Below are 13,566 nucleotides of genomic sequence, written 5' to 3' on the forward strand. Positions count from 1 at the left end.
GTAGGCCGTACCTGTGATGTGCCCGACGCAGCATGGGTAGAGGAGTGAATTACACACATGTAGGTACCCAACTAACATTCCTACGTAGGTAAGTATTTAAAGGCGTCGCCACCACACCCTCTCTAGACTCGCCAACTCTCCGATTCATCGGCGAATGCTCTAGATATTGACGAACCTTCATAATAAAGGGCCTTAGTACTTGGCCACTATCTCTGGCCCTGGGACTGGTGGCCTCGGGTGCACTAAATCGGCCGCGCCCTTTTTTTTTTTGCCTCCAACCTAGATTTTCGGTTCCGAATGTCTTTGCCTCTGTTTTTCAAGAGTATGGTTAACGGGAGACGCCCCGGCCAGCCCGAAAGCGCCGCGTGTGAATGGGCTTGGCCATGCTCGCTGCATGGCCATATCGGCAATAGGACGACGAGAGAGTGACTAAAGGGACCATAATTGTGGGAACCGTTCACTGCAAGCAAAATAGGTGTAGCATTTTCCCGAGACTGGTGGGCGTATGCGCATACCCATGTATACGTCAGGCGATGCTGACGCGAATAAACATCCCTTGTAAGTATGAGTTTCTTCTCTCATCTTTTCGTTCCCCTCTGCTCGGCACGCCCTTCATTACAACCCGCCTAGCCGGCGTCAGCTTCTCACCCTAGTAGTCTCCGAAGACGAGGTCGCAGCTTAACCAGGGGTATCATCCAACAGGCGAAATGAACTGGTGTGGGGGTTCCATGTGAAGAGACGCAACGAGACCATCAGCTGGTCCGTTGAGCGTGGGGTTGTGTGGGGTGAGGAAATCTTGACCCCGGAACCGTGGCCGTAGTCGTGATGGACAAGGGATCATCGCCGATTGATCGTTAAGCCATCTGTTTCTGCGTTCCACATTGGCAGCGCGTCTTTCTTAAAAAGGATGTCTTACTCTCCGGTTGCTCACGGGGGCAGCTTCTCGAGGTCCGACGGCCGACTCGGACAGCTACAAGCAGAAGATGTTCGTCGTCCTAATAGGCATGTCCTGTGTCTTCTCCAACGCCGATCCATCCCATACAGGCCCTCCCCTCCTTGCCAGTGCTAGACCGTTGGCCAATCATCGTGAGTGCGTAAACAAGGCATCAGAGTGCCCCCCCGACTGCACACATTGACCTCTTAAACAGGTAATCATAAAATTGTCGATGGGCGGTATGGGAATGGATAAACCGTCGAGGGTTCGTTCGGGGGGGTCCGGGATACGAGCCAGTCCGTGTATGTGTATCGTCCTCTACGGGATGTGCAGGCGACTCCTCGCCATGGCTCTGGCTATGAAGGCCGCCGACATCCGAATCCGGCAGCTGACGCGGGCTCACGCGGATTGGATGCGTTCGTGTCCCAACCTCGATGCACACACATCGGGGGAGTGGAAGAAGAAGCAGAACCGCGTGAATGAGAGAAAGGGAACGGGCCGTGGACTTTATATTGTTTTAGGAAAGTCGTTAGGAGAGCTCCTGGTAACCTGTTACCTAATAATTCGCAAGTCCGAGTTAGAATGTCGTATAATTACGCCATTGAACGCATTGCACTCCTGCTCCACTACTCCATCCCTCCCGTGGCTTCTTCTCTCGGCGTCTGAAGTTCGCCATCAACGCCTACAAGTACGCACATAATTTGCCTATCCAACATAGATACATAACTAACATGTGTATACATAGATGCACCCGCTGACATCAGTCATGCCTACCCATACCCCTGATCTCCGCTGTAGCCAGGGGGGACACACATGGCATTCGAGTCATGCAGGGTATTCTATGTACGTAGGCATGTAAGGTGCCTTTGAAGCCTGCCTTGGGCACCCAGCAGGTAGATCTAGATAGAGCGACATCGACAACCACTTGTATGGCTAGACCGGCTCCAGGCGGTCAGGTAAGTATGTCTAGCAGGAGGCTCTCTGCCTCTTGTCGATCTGTTCTTATCTCTCCTATCACGCCATCACTCCCTTATCTCAGGAATGTAAAAGAGTCCTAAGCCTATCCAATCCCCATAAAGCCCTCGGAGCATCCGCTTGTGCCCTCACCATTAGGACGCAGTTCTTCATCGTGTCCCAGTTCAGCAGGCCTTTGGAAATATTACGCACCAATCTGCGAGGCGTCTGGACTCGAGTCTACCCTCGCATTCTGTTACAGCCGTTCCTTGTGTGGATTGTCCGGATGGCAAGCAATGGATCGTCGTGCTGGTCGGAATCGGCTCACAAAGCCACCCTCGAGGCTCGGTCTTTGTTCGACTTCTTTGTATAGAGACCAAGCTGAAGGCGTAGGCAAAAAGGCTATTCAGAGAGGAATCATGGATGTGTACGCGTTGTCCAACACGGCTCGCCACATGGTGACCTGCGAACCTCACACGCGCGGCATCGACAAATATCGCCATGTTTACTTCGGAATACGGATCCATGCAGATGTATTCTCATATATTCTTGTGGAGCGCGTTGCTCTTCACCTCACGATGTGACGAAATTGCGACGGGGATACACACGTCGGAGTTAGGATTCCTGGGTTCTCCTACCGTACAGCTACCGACAGTAACGATCACGACGACGTTAGCATACAAACCCACTTTAGCCCCAGGAAACTCGGTATATTCGTTGCTAGGATGCTACAGCTGCGGGAGCAGCGGCTCGGGAGACGGGGCGCCCTTCGGGCCAGGGCCTCGGACTACCGCAGTCGTTGGGTCGCCGTATAAGTTCACAGCAGGCGCCTGTTTAGAGATGTGTGCATCGTTGAGCGCCCCTGACTGGAAGGCGTCCAAACATTACGCATACGCCGGGTTGAGAAGTGGAAGGTAGGCCATCGTGTCTGTGTCCATGCTATGGCAATGGGAAACATCATCCGTCCTTTGTAGACGCACACATACACGCACATAGATACTAACATTGATCCTAGCGAATGCCTTTGCGCGTCAGAGCTTACATCAGAAGCCAGCAAGCTGTCCGCCGATAGCTGCAGAGTAGCGTGCACAGGAGATGCGAGGCTCTCGTGTGGGGGGCGAGATGCAGTGGCGGTGTATAAGGTCGTTAGTGACAGCGGCGAGGGCGAGGGTAGTCACAGCAAGGTTGATGACAGCGATAGTAATGGTGTGGGGACGTCTATCACAATGGCTATTCCTTCATCTGCCTTCGGTGTACCGAGCGCACTCGTGAAGGCGACAGTTGCATCACAACAAGCCCAAGCGGATCTCGACCCGGCCTCTGTACCGACGTCGCCGCCAGGCACACCAGGCGCGCCGGCGTCTTCGCCAACTATCGCCGCGATAACAGCCACCTTCTGTGGAGCTGTATTTCTAGCTGCATCCCTTTTCCTCTGCTTCCGGGCCTATAAGCGCAAGAAGCAGCAGCAACAAGAGCGACAGGGCACGCATATGCAAGCCACCGTCGACGAACCGGAACGGCAACGGCAACGGCCACAGAGAGCGCTACCGAACCCGATAAACACGGCGACTCAACGCGGCGAGAATACTGCCCACTCTGGGGGTGGGAGGGAGAGAGTTGTTGGGTTACGACGTAAGCAGGGAACGCGTGTACATGTGCCGAGAGGGGATATGGACAACGATAGTCCAATCGTGCCCACGACACCGGCACTCGAGTCGGGAGGGCGCGCGTATCATATGGGCTTACACTCGCGACGCCCTACAATATCCACACCAGCAGCTGTCGAACAGGATGGCCTGTATCAAGCGCTGATGGGGGAGATCCAGGACGGTCCGGCTGTCGGGATGGCCGTATCATCGGAGACAGCGATGACTCCTTCTGCCGCAAGCTCGGGTGTGCAGTGGCGAGACGTTGGGAATATGCCATTGCCCTCACCAGTGACGCCGACTGCTTCAGTCGCCGTTCGACCCTCCCGCCCTAGTTCGAGCCCGCGTTCGAACGCCGTGACAACTCCCGCCGGCACTGCGCAGCCCAGGAACACCCTCGGCGACCGCGCCTGGCACCGACGCAAGCTATCCATGCCGTTCCAACCGCCGCCCAGCGGCCCGCCCTCGGTGCCGCTCCCGCCGCTCCCGTCGACCCCGCCGATGCGACCGCAGCGATCCTTCGATACGATGCAGCTCATCCCTTCACCCTCGCCCCCGCCCTCGAGGACGCCCCCAATCGTGACGGCGAAAGATGGGGATCAGAACCGCACTTCCCGCCCCGTAACGCCTGCCACGAGACAGGGGCCGAGACAGGGGCCGCCGCCGCCGCTCGAGCTGCATCCGAAGAGCATGTATGCGCTTGGGGGACTTGCAAATCATAGCTCCCCTTCGCTGCCTGCGCCGCAGCCGATTCCAATGCCTGCCCCCACCCCGGCGCTGAAAGAGTCGCCAACATTACCGCAGAGTACAGTCGAGAGAGAGTTCAATTTGCGGCACGAGGGAGGTGGGCACAATGAAGGGCCTGACGGGGAATGGGGCCAAAGGAGAGCGAGAGGTGATAATTGGCCCATATCTCTGAGCAGTATAGGTACGAGCATCTTGTTCCCATCTGAGGACGAGGAAGAAGAGGAGACACGGGACCAAGGGAGAAAACGCGAAGAGAGATAAGACGAGGAGGAAAGTTGAATTCGTTTATTATTATCTGCATGTTTAGGATCTTAGGTATATTTAGTCATCTGTCTGTCTTCGTTTCTCGCACGGCGCAACTAATGAAAGCATGGGGTTCCCTTCGCTGCAGATTCTCGCTTCGTGTCGTCATCTCCGCAACAAGCGGAACTCCTATCGCATCAACCAAGAACTCAAGAAATGCCCATCCGTAACATTACCCTCCACCCCTTACCTCTTTTTTTTTTCTCCCCCCATTAAGGATCGGGAAACCACACATATCCAAGCTAAACAGTCGATGCATGCTCTATGTACCAGGAAATGAAAATTGGGTGAAAAGGCCGAAAGGAACGGGGAAAGAGAGTCGGGACCATGATGTAAGACAGATAATGTGTATCGATATCATTTCGCCTAAGGGGAAAGGGGGGCGAGGGGGCGAGGCTGGGCACAGAAAGAAGTGCGAGGAATGTTGGAAAAAGGCAGGCCATTGTCTAGTTACCGTACTCCTTCACCGTTCTCGGAGGATAGGTGCGTATGCAGAGTCATCACCTGTCTCTCCAAGTCCTCTTATAGCATCCCCGCCACGACGACCACCGTGCCGAGCACGAGTCCGACGAGGGCCGTCACCGCCGAGCCCTCGCCGGCCTTCGCGAGCCGCGCGGCGGCGGGAGCCGCCAGCCTGGGCGCCGCGCCGCTCTCCGCGCCGTCGGTGGGGGTCGGCGTGCCGAGCGTCGTGCTCGTGGTCAGGGTGCCGCTGACGGCGAGCGCGACGGCGGCGAGCCCGGTGCCGGTGGTGACGGTGCCGTCGGCCGCGTCCGTCGTCGTGTACGTGACGGTGCGCGTCGTGGTCGGGCCCCAGCTCCAGCCGCTGCCCCAGCCGACCCAGCCGTCGAACCCGCCGAACCCGTTCCACCCGCACCCGGGGCCGACGAACCACGGCGAGCCCCCGAACGCCGCGCACCCCGTCACCGTCGCGACGCCGCCCGTCCACGTCCGCGACGACGCGTACGCCGACGCCCACTCCGACCAGTAGTGGTGGCCGCCGTCGGTCGCCGTGCCCGCTCCGGGCCCGTCCCAGCTATCGGTCCCGTTGCCGCCGTTGTTGGACTCGTCGCCGCCGCCGCCGCCGAACACCTTGCTGCCGCCGCCGACCCAGCCGCCGGGCACGGCCCAGGTCACGGGCCCCCCAGGGAACGTGATGGTGCGGACGCCGGTGCTCCCGGCGCTCGTGCAGGCCGCGTAAGCGGAGCACAGGGAGCTCGAGAGCGCACTATACGACTGGTAGGCGGTTGACGTGGCGGAGCACGCGGTGCTGATGCAGGACGCCGCGCTGACCCCAGGCCCGGACCCGTCGCAGTAGGTAGACTGCTCCGGCCACCCGCTGGCCACGGTGCCGCTGGGGCTCTGCCAAGCAGAGGAGAGGCAGGATTGCTGTTCGGGGCATTAGTACAGGAGAGACCAAGGAGCTAGGCAAGTGGATATCTCAGGAGGTGTGGTGGGAATAGAGGTAAGCGAGTAAGTAGGTGCGCAAGGGGAGATGTGTGTGTGGGGGGGGAGTGGGCTAAGAAGAGGAATAGAAAAGTACGATGAACGAGGTAAGAAGCGACTAACAGCGCAGGCAGGGGCTCCCTTCCACCACTGTGCGAAGGAGACCGACGGGGCGACGGCGAGTATGAAGGTAGCGGACGGCTTCATCTTCTTCCTTGGTGCTGTTTTGTTCACACAGTATCTCCTTTCTAGGTATGTATCTTGTCTGACACGTCCGTCTAGTTATCGTTTCAAGTACTCGACTTATCCGCAAACGAGCAGGATATTGGAACCAGGTATGCCTATGCTCAGGATGAAGTAATAATAGAGGGCGGGAAGGATTGGAAGAAAGTGTGCACAGAGAAAAGCAGAGTGTGCACACTTATATGCCTCCGAACTAGTCCTCTCTTCTAAGTGATCCGATCCATGATCAGACGAGTGGGCTACGTCAAAATCTAGAGGTGGGAAAGAAAGGGCGGCGAGGCGTGCACGCCAGTCGTCATCGCTCGAACTCCAACCTCATCTGCCTGCTCGGCTGCCATCCACTAAGCCTACTGTTCGGGGCGGTGTGTACGGATTTGTGCTGTGGCACTTTCTACCGGCACTACCTTACGCTTTGCGTGCGTGGACTGCCTCGAGCAACGCTTTAGCCTCGTGCGAGCAGGCATGTGTGCCACGGATGGTGCATACGGCTTAGGTTGACAAGAGGAAGTGAAAATAGGAGAGAAAGGGTTCCGAGTGGGTGGCGGCTAAGGCTGATGAGATATCACACGCGCACATACGTACGCCCATTCATCACTTCATGTTTTCCGGGAAAGACTGCGTCTTGGCCACTGCCGCTTAGTTGGGATGTCGAGTTCGGACCTCATTTATGCATGCTACGCACCCAGATTGCTCAGCTCACGTTTGGGACGCCGCGCGTCCACTTCCACTTGCGAGGGAGGGGCAAGGAGGGATAACGAATAGGGTCCATACGTACCACTCTATTCCCTGGAGAGGAACAAGGAAACACAGGGTTGGGTGGAAGGGGGACCGGCCTTGATTCTGTACCTAGTGTGGCATGCCGTCCTACGTGGTCTCGCAAACTGAGACTGCATGGGCGAACACCGAGTAGACGACGTCGCGGCTAGGAACCGTAGCAACTTGCCTTGCACGATATCGATGGACGCTGGCTGCGAATTCCTCCTTGGACAGTGGGGTACACCTTTTAGTTGACGGGTAGCTGGACGGCGAACTTCGTGGCCGAGGCAGGCCGACGGATCCACAAGGACAGATCCCGACAGCTAGTTCTCGTGGCGCAATGGATGACCGCATACGTGTAGGATGTGGTATTTGTTCACGCATGCGCATGCGTATGTATATACCACAAAGGGAAAACAGCCAGTTACATTTCAAACCGGGGGGTTCGTACTCCTCGTCGGCGTCGAGGCTGTCGTGTATAGCGGATGAAACATGCGCTCTCTCTTATACCTACCTTCATGTGGCTGCGGGTAGTCCGGATGTTGGGGACGTCCGGGATGCTTCGGGTTGGACACACACACACATGCCCCATATAGACACGCGGTCTCGACGGCCAACCAGCAGCCGGGCTTGGTGATCTGGGTAGGCCTCGTCGACGAAATAAGATCCGGCAGCAGGCCCTCGGTCCCGAACCACACACGTGTTTCCCCCATGTATATTCGCCTGGGGATGCTAATCGTCCATATTTCTGCCCATGGTGGTCGGGCCATAACAAATCGTCCCAGATTTAGACACCGTCCAACCCAGTCTTCTCAGAGGTATGACCCTAGTTACTATGTGGAGAGTTCCTACTATGTAGTGCGTAGGAGATGAGCCCCCCTGCTAGCTGTTAGAGTAAGCTCGGAGGGGTCCTGAGCCCCCTGCCATCTTGATCGAGATGTATTGGATAGTAGATGCTGTCGACTGATTTAGCGGGAGGGGGCGTCGGCGCTGGTATATCTGTGTAGCTGTCCTCCCTGTATCACTCGATTACGCAGATTCCAATTAATACCTACTTGATTAAAGCAGTCTATTGCGACACTGTTTTACACGACTATGGCTGTCTCTACCTCCCCCGATGCCTGCGCCCCTCCCCCCATGTATACCTCGCGAGACCAGCGTGCTACTAGATACGCGTATCCCCCTTATTAAACCCTCTGCTCTCGAACTCCGAGTACACTACCTAATGCACGTGAGACCCTCTAACGCCCGTCCGAAGCCAGCTGCTCCATCCGAGGAGCCTTCGTCGGCCAAAACAACAAAAGGAAACACGTTTGGACCACATATTCTCTCGTCTCATGGGAATGATCCCTGATATCATGCCTCATCGTCGCCTCCTATCGTCAACAGCTAGCGCGGCGAACAGGCCGGGCCGCGGTGCTCGAACAAAGCACGCGGGCGCCATATGAATTTAGATGGCGGACGCCTATCCTAGAGCATCGTGCCAAACGTCTCGTCCGTCTGAATCCGCTTGCGCGGGCTTCCGTCGTCGGTATTGGTTCTCCGGTGACGAAATGTAAATCCGACGAAGAGACCTTTGCCCATCTCCTCTTCTCTTTCGGCCATGCTCTCAAGGGCCTGCTGTTTATCGTGGACTTCCTTGTATTTGGCCATGTCGGCTTCGTTGGTGAAATCGTCAAAGTAGCCCGCGTCCGTCTCGGAGTCCAGCTCGGGGACGAACGGGGCTTTGGACTGCCTTAGGGTCTCCCAGTCTACCTCGGCGAAGTAATGGTGGCCGAAGATATCTTTAATATTGGAAAATCGCTTCGACTTCGAGTTGATGCACCTGAGAATCGTTAGTCTCGTTATTGGCCGTATCGGTGTGTTCTGACCAAAACCTACGTCGTGATGAAGTTCCAGGTGCGGTTGCTCAAGAAATAGCTCGGGTCCTCCCAGACAGGGCGCTTCAATACATCCTTCCAGTGCCTCAGATTGTGCCACGTCTCGTCCGCGGTGGAGCCTGCAAAGGGGGGGAAGCCGGTCAAAGCCTCGAACAGCATGCATCCTAAGCTCCAATAATCGACAGTGTAGTCATACTCTTCGCCACGCAGCACCTCTGGGGCCATGTAGTCCGGAGATCCTACTATGGATTTCGCATAATTCGTATCCTTCTCCCGCATGGTCTGGTAGCCTTCGCGACGCTCTGCTACGGTGCGCTTGTCCATCGCCTTTCCAAACGGCACCTCCGTCTCGGAAGCCTTCTCGAGGCGAATACGCATCGAATTAATCTTCGACGACGCGACGTTGCCGGCGGCCAAGCCGAAGTCGGTCAGCTTCACGTGCCCTGTAGAGTCGACGAGGAAGTTTTCCGGCTTCAAGTCTCTGTGGATATAGCCTAGCTTGTGAAGCGCGTCCACCGAGCAGAACATCTCGGCGATGTAGAAGCGAGCGTGACGGTTCGACAAGACGCCTGTGTTGTTGAGCAGGGTCCTAAAGTCGCCGCCTGGTACGTATTCCATAGCAAGATAAATATTCTTGTCGTCCTGGAAAGAGTACAGGAGGCGAACAAGCCACTCGCTATTAGCAGTCGTGAGGATATCCCTCTCCGTGAGGACATGCCGGACCTCATCCAGCTTGAAGAGTAGTTTCTTGCTCATGACTTTCAAGGCACATACTTCCTTGGTGTCTTTCTTCTGGGCTAGGAACACCTGACCATAGCCCCCTTGGCCGACCTGCGTAAGGATCTGGAAGTCGCCGTGCCGAAGGCGCACGCGACGTTTACGTAGGGCGGCTCGCTCCCTACCGGTATACTTGTGCCATAATTGGTCGTACTCTTCCTGGTCCGTCTCTGGCGGGGCAGGCACCTCAGCCTTGAAGGCGTTCAACCGCGTCTGCCTGGCGCTAACGTAGGTGAGCAGGTCGAAATAGTAGTCTAGAAAATCTTGAACATGTTAGCAGGACAGGAAGGGACGGGCACATGCAGTGTACCGAAGATCGCAGAGGACCGTAGCCTTACATAATTGAGTTACATTGACCAGGCGACGGACGCTGGGCTTCTTGAGAATCTCCATCTCCTCAGGGGTGAGACCGCGAGACGTGTTAAATCTTTTGGTCGCCGGTGTTATTGGCCTGGTGTCTCGGAGCTGGTAGGGCTCTTGACGCGAGAGGGCGGCTTGGTTGTGCTGGAACATGGAGTCCAACTTGGGTATCCTAGACGGCGGCGTATTTTCCTGCCCCTGCCTCTTTAGCGGGCTGCCCGCGGACTGGCCATTCTTGTGGATGATGCTAGTATCAACACTCGGAGACGTAGCGGCGGAGCGATCGTCATCGGTGGGTTGGATGTTGCTCTTGGCGGGAGATAGAGGCCCATTTCCATTCAGAAGCTGGCCAAACTTGACCGGGGTATCAAGAGCGCTCGGGCTGGGCTTCAAAACGTTGTCGAAGGCGGTAGGGAGTTCGTGGGCGCCGGGAGGCATTGTCCTCTTGCTTGGGCTACCCTGGGGCGTCGAGACGGGGGCGACGAAGTTGTTTTTAGTTGGCGTGCTGGGACGCTCTGAAGTGGGCGTCAGGGTGTCCTTCGGACCCAGCGAAGAGGGAAACATATTGGATAAGAAGCCCGCCATGGCCAATGCTCTGCCCGGCGGGTGGAGAGGGCCACTACGGTAGCTGTTATTGGAGGGCACCCCAAGAAGAGGGAACCAGAAGGCTGGGAAGACGGGGCCGCAGAGGCTTAAGAGGGGCGACGGTGTATATTCGTTCGGTCAAAGGGTGGAGGCTCACGAGGCGAATCGGGTATCCTGCGAGATGCAAAGAAGAGAGACGGATGGAAGCCCCATGCAAGATCGTGGATCACGGCTTGGAGGCGGCGGGATCAAAGAACCAAAGGATGCTTGATCATTCTACATGCCAGCTGGAGAATGAACTGAGATTTCCGAATGAGCGAATGAATGTATGATGAAGAAGCCTTGGTGGGCGGCCGAGATAGCGGGTCGCGATTGGGTTGTATGTAAAGTGGGAAGAAGTGGGAGGAAACGGATGGCCCAGGCTGCGCGTGCGCGGGGTCCTTTTCTCTCTCTCTTCGGCCAGGGGGGGACACAAGTGTACAACGTGAGTAAGGTCAACATGGTCGCCCCGGCAGCCGCGAGTACCCAAACAATATCGTACGCATACTTGCTAGGTACTTGAGGTTGTTTGGACCGGATGTGCGCCTTTGCAGGGCTTACAAGGTACCCGCAGGTAGAGGGAGGTACTGAAACGGTACATAATGAAGATGGAAGTTTGTGTTGGGACGCGACGGAGCCGAATCTGTATCTACCTCTATACCTATAGGTACCAGGTATGTAACCATAACATTCTCCTCCAGATCCACGAATCACATGTACCCATACTGCCCTAGGCACACACGTAAACCCCTGCTAGTTTATGTACACCTACAGGTAGGGTACTTATAAGTATTCCTAGCGTGGGAGATAGGTACCTCCTCGCAACAAATTGCCTGACGACTACCTGGCCCTTACATAATCGTAGTGCAGTGGAGGCAGAGGGCGATTGCATTAGGTACCTCTACCTGTGATGCGAGCTAGAGCAAGCCAAGTGCCTCTAAATCGACTGCCCGAGCGGGCACCTGAGGTACCCTCTAGGTACCTACCTCCCATACTCGTCGACGCCCTAGTCTGAGAGAGCCGATATTTTGCAACTACATCCCTCCAACGCGCCTACATCCGCCGTATAACTTGCCCGTTCCCTATGCCTCATGGCCGTGCACAGTCTCCATCAAGAGATTCACCTAATCGTATTTCTTGGCACCCAGCGGCGAAGCTGTCGCCTGCCCGTCTTGTTGACTCCTTAACCTTCTGATATTTCGTGTCGCCTTCGTTTTCCCTCCCTTTTGCACCTACCGGAATCAAGTCATCCGCCATCATGCCTAAGGAGAAGAATTTTAACCCTGTACAGGCCCAGCGCAAGGCAGACAAAGCGAAAGCGATCAAAAAGGGTGAGCGCAGCGCGGCATCCCCCATTGCTATTATTTATTTTGGTGTCGGTTGCGGTTCAACAGCGGCGGTGATCATTATGCTGTTCTGGGGAAACGCCACGATGCTTTTGATAAAAGTTGGAAGGTCATTACTGACTTTTTTTTTCCCTCCTTGATTCTTCTTGGTAGGCAAAGCAGAAGCAACCGCACGTCGCAACGAGAAGCTCTCGAAGCGGAACCCCGACAGGATACAGAAACAGATTGATGATCTAAATAAGATCACCTCCAGTGGTGGCAAGCTTACCAAACACGAGGAATCCGTTCTCGAAGGACTGAGAAGGGATCTAAAGGTGGTCACAAAGGCCCGCGAGGCTCTTGGAGACAAGGCGCCATCGTTCGGTCGCGGCACCGGACCGAGGGACGGCAGCGGCCGGGGAAACCACAACAGCGTCCTGGGCAAGAGAAGAAGGGATGGTAACAACGGTGACGATTCGAGCAGCGGCAGTGATGTGCCCGATGATGTTAAAAGTATCCCGATGCCGCGAGACACACCGCCGCCGATCCCGAAGGAGATTCTAGACAAGTGGTACGCGAAACGTAGGGCAGCAAGAAATGCAAACGACACCCCCTTGGGCCACCGAGAAAGTCGGGCGATATCCACCCCCGTGGAATCCAAGACTGTGTACGAAGCGAAACCGGTGGTGCGCGACCTACGGAAGGAAGCCGTCAGCGCGTTCATGCCCACTGCGGTCCGCATGAAGTTGGAAAAGAGCAAAGGCCAGGGTGGACTGATGGAGCCCGAAGAAGCTGACCGGCTCGAAAGAGAAGGCTACCTCAAACCCGCAATAGCTCAAGGCGACGCATCGGAGTCTACGGGGGCAGGTCCGCATAAGGTCCACATCCAGGAAGTGGAAGACGATCAAGATTGAGTCTATCGAAAGTGGCAATCTGACTTTGAGGCTCTCTCTCATCATGGTGGAGACGAGCCGTTGACAACATATCCATTCTCTATGGTTCCCCTGCGTCGGATGTGCAATAGGCATCCTTCTATCTCACGCTATCACGCTATCCTCATAAATAGCAAGGACGTTCATAGGACGCTGGGTAAACCTCAGCATCCACAACCTGTTGGGGCAGCCTAAGCGGCGAGTCGATTCGTTCCCTCGCCACTTTTCTTCCGCCGCTTTAAGGCCAATAGCACCAAGGGATCTCGATGAAGATCCGGGTCCCAACAGCACCTCGGGTTGCAGGTATTCCTCTTCTTCCAGGTATGATGCTTGCGGCCAGTTTGAAGGCTTCGTGGAGGTTTAGCACTCGAGGGAACAGAGTGGTTCGAGTTTTTCAGACGTAATGATATGCATAAGAGTGCGATATCACGCCTTTGTGCTCGACGAATGGGCAGAGTGGGTTATGGTGGGGGTGAGAAAAGTGCGGTCTGCTGGCTCCGAGGACGGACGGGTTACCTTGACGTTCGGGTCCCGGCCAGCAATGCTTCTGATGCTGATGTGGGTCCGGTTTTCATAGACGTCTATCTATACTGCCAGGATCCGTACCGGGAACGCCTATCGCCTATAAGTGTCGTCCATCCC

The 13,566-nt window shown here is 56.0% G+C and overlaps 4 protein-coding genes across 4 annotated transcripts; 2 read left to right on the plus strand and 2 right to left on the minus strand.

Moving 5' to 3' along the window:
• Positions 1-2,153: 2,153 nt before the first annotated feature.
• Positions 2,154-4,812, plus strand: GGS23DRAFT_219029 (uncharacterized protein). The gene is made up of 3 exons (XM_051511960.1): positions 2,154-2,802; positions 2,904-4,596; positions 4,673-4,812. Exons 1-2 carry the CDS (start codon positions 2,390-2,392, stop codon positions 4,540-4,542), a joined length of 2,052 nt encoding a protein of 683 aa, XP_051369368.1. The 5' UTR covers positions 2,154-2,389; the 3' UTR covers positions 4,543-4,596; positions 4,673-4,812.
• A 12-nt stretch (positions 4,813-4,824) lies between these two features.
• On the minus strand, positions 4,825-6,585 carry GGS23DRAFT_219023 (uncharacterized protein). Its single transcript, XM_051511959.1, has 2 exons — positions 6,151-6,585; positions 4,825-5,970 (listed from the first exon to the last, which is right to left on the minus strand). The coding sequence occupies exons 1-2, from the start codon at positions 6,232-6,234 to the stop codon at positions 5,107-5,109; spliced, it is 948 nt and encodes a 315-aa protein (XP_051369369.1). The 5' UTR covers positions 6,235-6,585; the 3' UTR covers positions 4,825-5,106.
• A 1,481-nt stretch (positions 6,586-8,066) lies between these two features.
• Positions 8,067-11,081, minus strand: GGS23DRAFT_579701 (kinase-like protein). Its single transcript, XM_051517081.1, has 3 exons — positions 10,022-11,081; positions 8,908-9,946; positions 8,067-8,851 (listed from the first exon to the last, which is right to left on the minus strand). Exons 1-3 carry the CDS (start codon positions 10,626-10,628, stop codon positions 8,497-8,499), a joined length of 2,001 nt encoding a protein of 666 aa, XP_051369370.1. The 5' UTR covers positions 10,629-11,081; the 3' UTR covers positions 8,067-8,496.
• A 580-nt stretch (positions 11,082-11,661) lies between these two features.
• On the plus strand, positions 11,662-13,287 carry GGS23DRAFT_219213 (WW domain binding protein 11-domain-containing protein). Its single transcript, XM_051511961.1, has 2 exons — positions 11,662-11,998; positions 12,167-13,287. The coding sequence occupies exons 1-2, from the start codon at positions 11,926-11,928 to the stop codon at positions 12,904-12,906; spliced, it is 813 nt and encodes a 270-aa protein (XP_051369371.1). The 5' UTR covers positions 11,662-11,925; the 3' UTR covers positions 12,907-13,287.
• Positions 13,288-13,566: the final 279 nt, after the last annotated feature.

The sequence above is a fragment of the Durotheca rogersii genome (genome assembly GCF_024521655.1).
Source record: "Durotheca rogersii strain YMJ 92031201 chromosome Unknown GGS23scaffold_22, whole genome shotgun sequence".
Taxonomy (NCBI): domain Eukaryota; kingdom Fungi; phylum Ascomycota; class Sordariomycetes; order Xylariales; family Xylariaceae; genus Durotheca; species Durotheca rogersii.